This window comes from Onychostruthus taczanowskii, unplaced genomic scaffold (genome assembly GCF_017590055.1).
Source record: "Onychostruthus taczanowskii isolate IOZ18803 unplaced genomic scaffold, ASM1759005v1 scaffold66, whole genome shotgun sequence".
NCBI classification, from domain to species: domain Eukaryota; kingdom Metazoa; phylum Chordata; class Aves; order Passeriformes; family Passeridae; genus Onychostruthus; species Onychostruthus taczanowskii.
In genome coordinates, this window is record NW_024504344.1 from 2,153,658 (window position 1) to 2,168,153 (window position 14,496).

Consider the following 14,496-nt stretch of genomic DNA (forward strand, 5'->3'; position numbering starts at 1 on the left):
AAGACACAGACTTGAAGGCCATGGAGGGGGAAACAGGTTTTGAAATGCAAAAATGGAGGCTGTACAAAGGCTTAGAGGGTTCTTCTGGGGAAAAAAAGTGCATTTGGGCTTAAATCTGTGTGGTAAATTATCTGTTCTCCCCCTGGTGCAGGCAAGTAATTCCTCTCACTTTAATGGACAATTTTATGGCTGCTAATAACATTTGTAGCTTAGATAATGACAAGGATAATCAAATCTCATGCTTGAGGGCATAAACTGATTGCTGTGGGGGTTAGCAACAAAATCGCCATTGCCATGTATTGCACAGGTGCATTATGGGATAGATTTCCTTCCTCCAAAGTAGAAAGGCATTGGTGCCTGCCAGGATAACAGATCGGATGATTGTCTGTGCTATGGAAATTACTGGTTTGTATGCATGGGATTTAGAGAAAGAGGAAGAACCTCTTTTCAGCATTACAGAATATGCAACCCAAAATGCCAAGTGAGCAGGGGCTGCAAGATGAATATTGATGCCTGTCCTAGCAGAACAGCTCTCTTAGAGCCAAATTCAGCCTTGACCACCACAAAGTCCACTGTCAGACAACAAACGCTGCTGTGCATTCAGCACAGCATTTAGAAATATCCACTGAGCGCATAATCCCAGAAGCAGAGGGTTGGGAAAAGCCCCAGTAAACCATTTGACCTGTTGCAGGATGCTCAGCTCCTCCGTCCATCACTTAGGGGTTACTCAGCTCAGCAGGCAGCTCCTGCAGAGCAGCTCTCAGCCACTCATTCCTAGGAACACTGGCCTAGGCTGGAGGGGCCTCCAAAGGTAACTGAGCCCATTCAAAACTGATGCAGGCTGAAGTATACCAAACCTCTGTGTTTTGGACAATTGTTAAACCACTTCAGACAAATATCCCACTGCTGGCACTCTGGAGGTTCCTTACAAATCATGTTATAGCTGTTTTCACAGCTGATGATCAACCTACATCTGGGTATGTATGCAGAAAAAACATACCAATGTCCTCTTTACAACAACCTTTCCCATGTTTGAAGTTGCTATTATTCCCCCCTTTCACATATTTCATATAGGCTAAACAATCTCTGTCCACTTCACACTAAATACAGGTTAATTTTTCTTTCAGTATTTTGATTTTTCTCATCCTTCCCCAAAACACTGTGTACCCAAAACTGCACTCAGTTTCCAGGCTGAAGCATTTTATCAGCATGATGTTGTAGTACTTGCATCTAGTCAGTTTATATCATTTTTTTATATGTGTCTTTGATATTTTCGTCTTCAGTGTAATTCTGTGCACTTGACTTTATTGAATTTCATCATATTGATTCCAGACCATTTCTCCAATCTAACAAAATCGTTTTGTATTCTGCTCAGGCCCTCTCAATGCTAGCCACCCCTCACAATAAATGTGTGTACTCTCTGTTCTACCAGACAAGCCAATAATGGGAAACTTGAATAGTACCAGCCACAGGACAGACCCCTGTATGACTGCATATGTTATGTCCATCCAATCTGACAGAAAAACAGTGATAAATATTTCTGCATTTTTTAATCCTATTGTGAAATTATCTGGTGGCAGATTTAGCAGATCTGTGGGCTTGTATTTTCTGCCCCATTTACACCTGCACAGTGTATGTTTTTTACACATGTGATAAGCCCATTCACTGTCCAGCCTCTAGTGCACAGTGTGTGTCCATCCAGATTTTAAAGCCACCTTGCAGTTTAACCCAGTCTAGGATTTTCTACTGCAATTATGAGAACTCAATGCTATTATCATGCCACATATGTAATAAATGTCACAACCAACTGATTTTCCCCCTCCATCAGCTATCTGCTGGAATAAAAACAACCCAGAGAAGTCCAGCATGAGTTACTCAAGAAAAACTTGGGGTTGTTCCAGCCTGTCCCTTGTTATCCCCTAGGTACTTTCACGCTGATTAACAGCTTGGTCAAATATCTTTCTGAAGATCAAATTTAGGTTGACTGAGCATTAACTGCCCATGTTCTGTCCTGTCCCTTTTTTAAAGATAGGCAGCATGTTTGTTTTTCCCTGCAACAGCCACTGGTAGGGCTGTTCAAACAGCAGCCATAAAAAGCTGGTGACACTGCTAACACCGAACAGTTGCTGTTAGAGAAGAGCTTTGATTCTTATCCCGATATTCAGCTGGAGACAGAATTGTAGAATGCACTGATAGTCCCTCAGGGAAGCCCAAACCTTCAAAAAAAAGAAAAAGGACAAGATAAACGTACATCGATCCCAAGCAAGATCCAAGGCAGACTTCAAACAGCCTGTGTATTTAGGGAACCATTAAAAATACAGGATGAGGAGGCCAGTCCATACCTTGCCGCAAGGCAGGACAGAATGCATGGGTCATTCCTGACAGATGCTTGTCCATCCTGTTCTGCAAGACCTAGCAAAGAAGAGCCCAGGGCACCCCTCACCAACACATTTCTGTTTCACAAGTATCATTGCTAGAAAGGTCTTTTTTTCTCTGTCACCACTCTAATGCTTCCTCACTGTTAACATTTCTCCTCATTCACTGTGCCACATTCAAGGTCTTCAGGAACAGACCTGGAGTTTTAGTCAGATTTGAAATGCTCCACAGACTGGATTCTTGTAAAAGAGACCACACAAATAGTTTTTTAACTCCTCATCACCCAACCTGCAGTCAGGCTCTATCTAGTTATCCAGATCACACATGTCCAAGAGCCAGCAACCCTCACCATGAGAGCTATTGCTGGACTCCCAGAGCCAAGCTTGCATCCTGTGCCTCTTCCTCTTCAACACCACCAGCCCTTACTGTGTGTGATCCATCTTGGGAAAAGAAAAATCTCCTGAAACCTTTAAAAAGAAATCTATGTTATATCAAAATGCCAGCAGCATACCTACATCATAAAGACACTGATTTCAAACATCAGACAGCAACAGCAATGAAGCAAGTCTGAAACTTGATGAAAAATTGTCTCTGGTGCCAGTCCAGCAAGTCAAACCAGACCTGAATGCAACCCACACAGCATAAACTATCACAAGTACAGGAGTGGTACAAGGTCTTCTGAAAGAATATATAAAAGGGGGTGGATATCTGGGGAGAAAAAAAAAAATTAATCCATTCTGAATCATACCTAGTGCTTTTCACTCATTAAAATAAACCTCTTGGATGTGCAGTACATTCAGTAACTGACTTGTAGCACTGCTAATTTGCCTGTGTTAGCCTACATCTCTAGGTATCAGCTCATGCTCTTTCCTCTGACTGCCAGAGTGCACTCATTAAGGCAAACACATTGCTGCTGAAGTACTAATTGTTTTGAAAAGTGCCCTTTAAATAACAGGCCTTTTACTACTAGGCAGGATGTGTTTTAAGAGCTTAAGCCTTTGCTGCCAAAAGACTGGATGATCTTTTTTTTTTGTCAGAGAACCACACAAACCAAAAACAGAGACATATTTGGTGTCCACAAGCAAACAAACAAATCAGGAACTTTTTTAGAGGACATGTGAAAGTGATGGTGGGTGGATAACTTTAAATGTTGGAAGAGATGTTCACTCCCCAAATGTTGGTCTCCAGACTACCACATCCCAAAATACAGGGGTTTTTTTCCTCTTTGGCAGTCTGGGGCAATCCAGTTTTTTTGAAAGCCTAGTATATATGATGATCCTGAATAATGCTGAAAGAGCATCCTTCTACTGTTTCTAGTTCTCAGCAGAAAATACAAGATGTTTTATTCTGTAAGGAACTCTTCTAAAATTCATGGTTTACTCTGGAAGCCCAAGAAGTCCCCAAAGGCCAGAAAAAATGTGAGCAAGCATTGAGACTTCAAGTCACCTCTACAAGTATGAGATGTTTTTCTGATGCAAGATTGTAATGGAGAGTTCAATCATCTTTATTTCATGAACTGTTTTTAAATATTCTTGATGCAGTATCTTACATGACACAGCCTGCATGCAGAGCCTTATGGTCAGGGCTCTACATTCTTCCTGGTGCTGGAATTCATTTTATTGCAGTACAGTATTTTATATGTATCAAAAGCAAAGTTAAATTAAGCACCAAACTGCAGATTTCTTAGAAATTATTACTGCTGCAAACACTGTTTGCACTGGGTGAAGTCAGCCTTGTTTCACCAACAGTTCAAACTACTAAAAACTAATAGCAACTATTCATTAGTTCAAGTAATGGAGATATATGCCTTTGAAACAGGAATATTTGACACCTTTTCCTACTGTGTGTGGTCCTGAGAAGTTCCATATGGGTGTGAAATGCAGCAGAGTGACAAATCAAAACTCAAGTAGTTTAGGTTTGTTACAACATTTAATTTCTAACAGAGTTTCCATAGCCTGTGTTGGTTTAAACATAGGAGGACATCCTTTCCAGAGGACATCAAAAGAAAAGAGAGTGGAAGAAATAAAATATTCTATCTCCACCCAAAACACCCCTGTAATGAGTTAATGGTAGCACACATCTGAAATTGCTGACAATGCCAATTGCCTTGGGAGTGGATCTCCTTATTTCTATCTTCCCTTCCATATATTACGAATATCCTTAAATTGGGAGTCTATGAGCATTTCCTCAGAGCTAATCTCCTGCACTGCACAATTAGAAAGAGCTGCAGCAGGTTTCATTCATCAATCTGTGCCCTCAAGCTCCCTGTGAAATTTTTCTGCCTGAGAAGGAAGGTCCTCTTCTCTGATGGGAAAGCAAGGAGACAATCAGCTTCCCATCAGAGACATTTTAACCCCACTACTTGCCTGCTTTTCTCTGAAGCTCCTTTTTTTTCTTCTGGTGCAGAGAATTGAAAGGACAATGCAGTCTGCTCCCTCCTAATCATCCTAATAAGTAACAAATACAGGAGACCTTAATAGAGAGATTCCTTTCACTGGCATGCCCTAATCACCTCCATAATGAAAGCAGTTAAAGAGGATATTGAACCCTTTAACCAACTGATAACTGCCTAAGCCTCTTGTGGCAATTGGCCAGGTATTAATAAAAAAAAAGTCATTGAACTCCTTAAAAAGAAAAAACTGCGAAGAAACTTCAGGGATTATTCCCCTAAAAAAGAAAAAATATAACTGCACATTACACTTGAGAAAAAAGAAAAGCATTTCAGTGGATCAGAAAGTGATGGATCAGAAAGTGATAGATCAGAAGAAGTTGTTAGCTCTCTGGGAGTCATGAAAGTAAGGAAAACACATAAACAACAAGAAAAGAACCACATACCACCACAAAAAAAAAAAATAGAATAAAAACATCAACATTCTTTCTCAAGATTTCTCTTTGCTCAAGTTTGAGGTATGCAGTAGGCATGTAAGTTTAGCCTTTCACTTTCAATTAAGAAGATACAAATTAGTATAAATGTCAAAATCAACTTCATTATTAAAAATAAAAAAAATATAAAAATTACATTTAAAGATATTTTCCATTAGTTGGTTTGGTATAGAATATAGCTCCTTGCATTGAAGAATTCCTGTCAAATAATGGCTTAATCCAAAACAACTGTGATTCAAAATATTTTCTCTGTTACTTATAATAAACCTTGGATCAGGCCTTTATTTCTGGGTTTGGGGTTTTGGGTTTTTTTTTTTCGTTTGTTGTTGCACCAATATATATTGTTTTATAGAGGAGATGTCCAAAAACACTTTCACTTTAATCAAAGGAAGTGCTGTAGCTGAAACACCAGCAATATCAATTTTAGTTATAGCTAATCAAGTCACAGACACCTAGGGGGTATAGGTAGCATGGTAATCTACCTAAAATCAGCAGATTCCACAGACTATAATCCTGAGAAAATAACAAATTATAACTGATTTGCATTGCAGCAATGTCCATGGGGGAAATTTCTGAAGGAGTCCACAGCTTCATCCAAAACTATCCAAAAAGAGAACAGGCCTGCTACACACAGCAAACATCTGTTGCAAGTCCACAGTAACCTCTTAGCTCCACTTACAGGCACCAAGGACTCATTAGTTGTGCGTCACCAGTAAGTGTCCTTGCTAGTATCTGTTAGAGGGGAAGGGGATCTTTCTTGTGGCCTCTAACTATATCCAGACAAGGACCTTCAGTAAAATCCATAACAAGTGGATACCTGATAGCCTAAAGAGCCTCTGACAGAAGATACATAGTAATAACAGAGATAATTAGTCAGAAGAGCATATGAACCTTCATGAAATAAAGCTCCAGCTTCTGCTATTACTGTATGTCAGAAGACCTAGGCTGCAGGAGTTTGCCAGTATCACCTTTAACTCCTTATGGATCTCTGACTTTGGTTCATCTCCACTGCTCAATCTGGCTGTAAACTCATGCCATGTCATCCAAAAGAGGAAGAAGTGAGCAAGCAGTTTAACAATCAGAAATAGCTCCCAGCCTGAATCTTCAGAAAGTCATTTTCTCTTCTTGTTTCTAAACTGAGGGTAATTTTTACACAGAAGTGTTGTGAAGGTGAATCACCTAATGTCAGTACAGCATTCTGAATATAAAGTTCTGTGCAGCTCCAGCTCAAAGCCATAAGAAAGGATTTCAGCATTTATGGGGGAATATGCTCCGACACTGAAGGAACTGAGCACCTCAGCTCACATGGCATTCGAGGAAACACAACAGCATTCTCGGCTGTCCTTCGTGCCAAACCAGCAGCATCTGTCCCAAAACTCATGATGTCCAACAGGGAAGCTCTCCATTAATCAGTTTTCCTTTGGTCAAGCCTCATAGTTGTGAAGCTGTCCCAAGAAAAAGCAAAAGGTTTTTATTATTTTTATTTGAAGTAGGCATAAGCCCACTGGAAACAGCTAAATTTCTTTCCTTATTCTTAGTCAAAAACACCTTCTTTCGCTCCCAGTTCTGCCCTGTGAACCTCTGCTTACCATCCTTGTACCAGCAGGATCATCTTCTCCTTCAGCTAATTTCTTTCCCAAAACACTTACCAACACCTCTAACCTTGACTGTGGGTAAACACAGACATTTCTATTCTGACACTTGCAAGGGTCCATAAATGGGTCTACTGGCTAGAAAAATAATAAGCAAAGACCATAAGGTGGAGAAAATAGAATTTCTAATATCTTTGTGGTTTTTTCTCTCAAGAAAAACAAGTTAACCCAAGAACTACTAGGTTTCAAGAAGTAGAGGAAAGAAGGAAGATTCAGAAAATTGTAGAACATAATGGCTGATAAAAATTTCAAGAGGTCAGCCAGTCCATTTTCCTTCCCAAAGGCAAAAGCAGCTTCAGCTTATTCATTCCTTGGAAATTTTTGTCTTATCTCTTTTTAAAGCAGTCTCCTTAGGCAATCTTTACCTGCACACAACCATCCTGACATCAGGGAAGGGTTTTCTTCATGGTTAATCTAAATCTCACTTGCTTCAGGTAAAGAAAGAAGTTATGAGTAGTTAGGAGGAAGTGAAAGAACACCAAACCCTAAAAAACTACAAGAGACTAATTGCGTTGTTACATTAAGGAAATCTTCAGACACCTCCACCTAGCTCAGTGGCCAGAAGTTTCCCAATATTTCCCCAAAATTGTTTTCCAACTCTTATTATTATGTTTGCACTGCCAATAAGCCATACTGTGGGAGGTTGCAGCTCAGCGTCATTCTGAGCTGTAATTTTTACTTGTTTATCAGTGACTTTTGAAGAGCTTTTGCTGAAGTGCCCCTGGCAGTAATCTGAGGTATCATTGCAAAACCAGTTTTCAAGAACTCAAGAACTTTATCCACAAACTTGAGCAAAATGCCTCAAAGTCTCCTTTGTTGGCAGAACACTAGTCTGGTGTTTTTGGGTTTTGTTGGGTTTTTTTTCCTAATTTTCATCAGACAAAGGATATAGTGTGAAACAACCTTCGAGACTATTCTAGTTTTGCAGGGGAGAAAAATCCCACATGCAGTCCTTCTTCATGGGGCTCACTGTAGCAGACCTCCTTCTTGCTTTGGAGATACCACCAGCAGATATTCAGGTCCTCATCATCCAGCATTCTCCACTAGAACTTCAGATGGCATAAATGAAGAGATTTGTTACTTCAGTGCCTCTACAAGCATTTGTCTCACCAGAAAATCTTGTTCTCTGCTTTCACCTGAATTTATTAATAATTGATTGGCTTAATCTACTCTGTGCTTGTTTGGTTTTTTAACAAGACATGACCTTCATGGTCCTGGCAAGTCATGAATGCTGCAGTTAATTGACCAAAACATTTGTGTCTTTACTCTTAATCTCTTCACTTACATGTCTTGTTTTGTTCCTTTCTTTTTTTTCTTTCCATTGCAGGTTGTCCATCTGCCATGATTCCCTGCTCAAACCTTTTCAATGGACTGGCTCTAAATATTACCATCCATCAAAACCCAAGAGCAGACTCAAAACACCAGAGGTTAGTTTTAAAAGAGGAGCAATAGATAAAATAAATCACTTGTGAGAATACTTCAGTCTTTTTCTAACCCAAATTAGAGACATCACTGCACTACTGAGTTGTTTTTACACCCATTTTATGGAAGGGTGAAATGAGAGAAAGAACACAGAGACTCAACCGCTATCCCAAAATGGATTTAAGCATGTGTTTGCTTAGTTCATTAATGCAGGTTCAAACTCCCTGTCAGGACACCATCTGCCAGAAGTATGAAATGTCCTCATCTGGATGCAGACAGCTTCTGATGTTTGGCTACTCAGCAGCCAACCAGCTGTCAATAGGTGGATGTTCCATTCACCATTACAAGCATTGCACGACATTATTTTAAAAAGTATTTTATCTGAATAGTTCACTCACTGCTTCTAGTAGGTTGAAAACTGAAAACAGAGGCCTAAAAGCTGGAAAAAGAGACCCATAATTCACAGCAAAGACTGCCTTAATTTTGCTCCCCTTACAGTCACTTCTCAGGAAAAAATAAATGAAAAACAATTTTCAATCTGTTTGTTGTTTCAGTTCAATTTAGGGTGACACAAGCAGATTTCAGTTCTTTACATTCTGCACAAGCCTCCAGAAATATTCAGTGTTTATTAGAGTTTGGTGGTGTTAAATCAAGAATGGCTATCACCCTTTAAGGCCAAAATGATAAAGTGATATCCATACCAATAACACATTTTGACAATGTTGACACCTGCTTACAGAGAAGCAGTTTAAAGACCTATGGAAAAGGGCATTAAAACTTGCTACAAATCCTAGAAATAACCCTTTGTTTTTGGAAGGTGGTGTTTTCATTCATAGTATCAAGCCTTTGGATGAACTCTGTGGCATATTCTACAGCGTATCTCATAAAAGACAAAGAGCTGGATGAAGAACTTCATTAAACCACTCTTTTTCATCATTTTGACTGTGCAAGTGGAAATGGATAGGAATTCATTCTAGCTCACTCTGAAACAAGAACAGTCCTGAAATGAATGCAGCACCTGGTGAGAGCCAAAAACAAAGCTTATTAACTCTTTTTGATCCCCTAAAAACTTTTACACAATTCAAACATAGCCAAAACTTTGTAGAAGCTGGGGAAGAAGAAGGGGAGGGAGACAGGATTTTCTACTAATTGATTTTAAGAGCAGACTCATTGAGTGTTGTAGCACCTGCTGTTGTCAACATTTCCATTGTTGTGTTGGTTTAAAAGAAAAAGAAAAAATGAAAGGAAGAAAGAGCAAGAACATTGCATCTGAGGAATAGAAACACATATTTTGCCCCTGGTTAAAAAAAATAAACCCTGTTTTCATATACTTGATTAGCCGTCACTTTTTTACTCAATACTCAGCTTAACAAGTGAGCAGTAACCCCCAACCATCCACCAATAAAAGCCAAATCCCATAGATTAGAGGAAATGAGAGACTTGACCAAATCTCAGTGCTTTGCCTCACACAGGAGATTTTCAGGTTTTCACGGTCCCTTCCAAACAGGTCTTTAAGGATGCATTTCCACGGGAAGCAACAAGCTGCAGAGCTCACCCGAGGAGGGGAGTCCAGAGCTACGGCGACGGACGGGAACCGAACCCGAGCACCACAGCCCGAGGCTCTGCTGGAGCTGTCCCTCCAGAACAGGGACACTGCCGGGGCTGTCCCTCCAGAACCACGGACAGGGACACTGCCGGGGCTGTCCCTCCAGAACAGGGACACTGCCGGGGCTGTCCCTCCAGAACCACAGACTGGGGACACTGCCGGAGCTGTCCCTCCAGAACCACGGACAGGGACACTGCCGGAGCTGTCCCTCCAGAACCACGGACAGGGACACTGCCGGGGCTGTCCCTCCAGAACAGGGACACTGCCGGGGCTGTCCCTCCAGAACCACGGACAGGGGCACTGCCGGGGCTCTCTCTTCAGTACCACAGACTGGGGACACTGCCGGAGCTGTCCCTGCAGAACCATGGAGTGGGGACACTGCCGAGCTGTCCTCCAATACCACAGACTGGAGACACTGCCAGACTTGGACTTTGAGTACCACGGACAATGCCAGGGGTGTTCTTTCGCACCACAGATTGGGGACACTGCCAGGGGTGTCCCTTCAACACGGCAGACTGGGGGCATTGTTGGAGTTGTCCCTTCAGCACCAGAGCTGCCAGAGCTGTCCCTTCAGCCCCATGTTTCAGGGGCAATGGGGCACCCGTTCCATGGTCTGGGGACACTGTTGGACCTGTCCTCTGGCACTGGTAGAGAAGCACTGGCCTCTTCCTGGCTACTGATGGGCCATGGCCAACCATAAACGCCTTTGATTAAATTAAAGCCACAGTAGTTGAAATCAGCACAGCGAAGAGGTAATCGCTCCAGACATGTTGCTAGCATGGCAATATCACAGAGTACAATTAAGTTAGACATAAATTAGTCTGCAACCATATGCATATTGCTCGACTTTGTGGTCCACCGATTCCTATCACTGTTTTGTCTGAAGAGATGTTTTGTGGAGATAGAGATACCCTTCCAGATTAGGCAAGGTCTTTGTTCATTCTCTTTTAAAGGTCAGCCTGCAATGATACTTAAGACACACTTTTGCAGGAGTATGCACTGAGTACATCAAGTTCACCAATGCACACCCACTGTATGTGCTTCTGGAAGTCTGTCCAGGTTTTAGAGGGGGAAAGATGTATATGAGAGCATACACATAGATTTGAAAATAAATAAGCAGCAAAAAATATTAATATGAACATTTTAGATCACTTTCCTGTACAAGAAAAATAGATAAGAACTCTTATTTTTCTAAGAAGTTAAATGAAGTAGTTTTTTAGGGTTTTTTCCACCCGTGAGACAAATTAGTTTAGGAGAAATAAGAAATTAAAGAGAAATCTTCCATGCTTACTTTTACAGACTAGCTGTAGATCAGATAACATCATGAAGCCACTTTAGTACTGAAGAGATGGTACAAAAAATAGAATTGCATTTGGCAAGATGCAGAGAGCAACTATTAATAAACTTTTGAAAGACGGATCAGATATCCTCCCAGAGCACAGCTTCCCAAGTGAACAATTGTTACAGAATGTCTGTAACTTTCTGCACCATTCTTTATCATCAGTCTTCCTCCCAGTGGTTCCCTGTTGCTATACACATTTTTAAATTTAAACAATTCATACATCTCAAAGCACCTCTGCCTACAGAAATGCATTCTATTCTCCGCATGATGAGGTACTCCGAGCTTCCTAAACAAAATCCAGCCCTCTGAAGGAGGAAATGCCACAACTTCTCATGCAGGTTGTACTTGTTTATGGGTAAAGTACCATCAAAACAGCAAACTACTGTACAAACAGCCCTTTCTACCTGTCACCAACAGAGCTTAAGAACGCAGTAAGTATTGCAGGCAGCTCCTAGCCAGGAGTACAGGGCACCATGAGTACACAGGCGTGTGTGTGGAAGGCTTGTTGTAACACAGAGGAGCACGACAGAGCAGTATTCACTTAGCACACACAAGTGGCAAAAGACAGGCTGAGGAAGAGAGACTCAGTGGTCAAAGGAGGAAAGAGAGTTCTGACATTGTAACCAACAGCGGGAAATACAAATCATCAGCCAAAGTTGCATTCTACTTTATATTCTATAACCTGATAATATATGCATTTGTATTAATATAGCTAATAACAGAAAGATAGAGGAAATTAACCCTTAAATATCTTATCTTTGTAAGGGCAAATAGGTTTTACACTGTTAGATGGTCTTTCAAAGGAAATTTTTTACTGCCCCAGGTAGAATATAGTCAAATACAAACATAAGCAGACACTTTCCAAAGGGCAGTGGACAGCACATTCTGCTGAAAACTCAGTATCTTCCGGTGTCAGTGTGAAAATTTATTGTAACAATCCCTACATGGCAAAAAGACCAAGTCCCTCTGTATTAATAAGAGAGCTAATTTCATGTCCTGTTATGTATAATGCACTATCAAACAGCCACTGAGTTAGAGGGGTCTTTTCAGACCTCCACAGATATTAGAAGTGCTGTGAGAAAAACATTATCAACTACCTTAGTAAACCCACCTTAAGGAACACAAAACCAGCATGAGTAAACCTGCTCATCCGGCCAAAGCCAGAGTTGTAGCACAGTTCTGTGTGTACTCCGCAGCCTCTAATCACCGTGGTATTTGTTTTTATGGCAGAGAAGCAAACTTTGTGGCAAATTCTCAGCTTTAGCCGCGGGAAGCTGGGAAGTACAAAATGACAGCCTGTGGCTGTGTCCACTGACTGCCCCTTGACTGTCCTGGGAAGCAGCACATCTGGGAAGCTGGGCAGCATGGATGTGACAGTGGGCATCATTCTGCCTGTCAGACTATGTGCCCACAAAGGTGAAATGCAGACTGTGACCTGTTGTCACATCAGACGCTCCAGTTGCAATAAAAACTCCAGGAACAAATTGTCAATGCCCAGGGTTTGAGCACAGCTGTGGGAACCACCACCACTGCCCTTGCCAACTCCAAAACAAAGTTTGCAAAAGCAGGTCTATCCATGCCTGGCTACATTAAGGGCTTTCCCAGCTGATCCAGTTCCCATGCCCTCATCATTTCCATTCTCCTCCAGCTGCTTTTTGCCTAAGTTTTCCCCACATCTCTTAAGGTGGAAGAAGGAGTGTGACAACAGGGCCTTCTTCCTGAGGGGAACCCCAGAAGTGTCACTCTGTCTCTTCCCTTTTCCTCCTTCTCCCTCTCCATCCAAGCCACAGCACCATAGTAGCCACCTGGACAGTGCCAATGCCCCTAGCCAGACCAGCCTCACTCCTCTTCAGACACACAAGAGACAGAGGATCCATCTCCAGGAGAAGAGGTGCGGGACACCCTCAAGTCCAACAAGTGCCCAAGAAGAGCATTAAATTACATAATACGGGAGGGAAGCAAAAATACTCATCCAGCACAGACACCCTTGCGTGCCACAGCCTCCCTGCCCCTCTCCCTTTTTTCCAGCCCGGGAAGTTTTTGCCCCAACCCCGGCCTTGGTCCCACAGGGTCTGCCAGAGGGGAGTCACTCACCGATGGTCGTGATGACCGTGATGGCAAAGTAGAAGGAGCCGGCGAATTTCCACTGGACTCCGGCGCGGTGCGGCTCGGACTGCATGATCACCAACTCCAGCTGCCGGTAGTCCTCGCTGGTGATGTTGTACTTTCCTTTGAGCCGGATCTCCTCGGCTTTGAGTTTCTCCTCCTCCCGCATCTCGTTGTCGGACTCCAGGGCATCAAAGACGGCAGCCCCGACCAGCAGGTAGGTGAACGTGCAGATGATGAGGGACAGGGTCCGCACGTTCTGCCTCTTCATGGCCGCCAGCAAGGGGCGAGTGAGGGGACCATGTCCCCCCCTGGCCGCCCGGGGTTCCGACAGGCCGCAGCAGCTACAGCAGGGGAGCAGCTGCCGGGGGGGCCGGCGGCGCCCGCCGCCGCTGCCGCCGCTCCGGGGCAGCTTGTGCTGCGGCGGCGGTCGCTCCCCGCCCGCCTGCTCGGGCTCCTGGGAAGAAGAGAGGCACAGGAGGCTGCTGGAGCGCCGGGACCAGGTGCCCTGAAGCCGGGAAACTCTGCGCAGGACCTGCCCAAACCAAGCCGTCCCAGTGCGCAGGGCCATCCAGGGCACCCCCCGCTCCTCCCCAGCACCGAGGCCAGGGGCAGGGGGTCCCCGCCGAGGGGCCGACGGCCCCGGCACGGAGTCCTGCGGCGGGCGGGTCCCCCCGCGAAGTTGGCGCGGCGGCGCGGGGAAGGGTCGCCCGCAGCCCGGGCGGGGCGCGGCGGGGAGGCGGAGGCCGCCGCCGTCCCAAGTTTCTTCAGGCGGAGCGGCGGGGCCGGGGGGAGCCGGGCGGCGGCAGCGCGCCCATCCGCGGAGGAGGAGCGGGGCGAGGGAAGGAGGGCTCCCGGGCTCCGGCCGTCGGGGACCCGACCCGCCCCGGCCCCGGCTGCCTGCGGGAGCGCCGGCCGGGAGGGTCGGGACGGGCTGGCTGCTCTATTCCTTCCGCCGCGGTGCGCGGAGGGCGGCGGGGAGCCGGGCAGCTGCTGCCTCTGCTGCTGCTGCTGCCTCTGCCTCTGCTGCTGCTGCTGCAGGTGGCCGCGGCGTGGGCAGCGGAGCGGCGTCCGGCGCGGCGAGGGCGGCGGCGGCGGTGTCAGGCGGC

At 44.2% G+C, this 14,496-nt stretch overlaps 1 protein-coding gene across 1 annotated transcript in view; it reads right to left on the minus strand.

Annotated features, from left to right (window-relative positions):
* KCNK9 (potassium two pore domain channel subfamily K member 9) overlaps positions 1–13,958 on the minus strand; it is an 86,505-nt gene extending 72,547 nt beyond the window's left edge. Inside the window, exon 1 of the mRNA XM_041420812.1 lies at positions 13,376–13,958. Within this exon, the coding sequence (XP_041276746.1) occupies positions 13,376–13,958 (583 nt within the window). The remainder of the gene's footprint in view (positions 1–13,375) is intronic.
* Between the last annotated feature and the right edge of the window lie 538 nt (positions 13,959–14,496).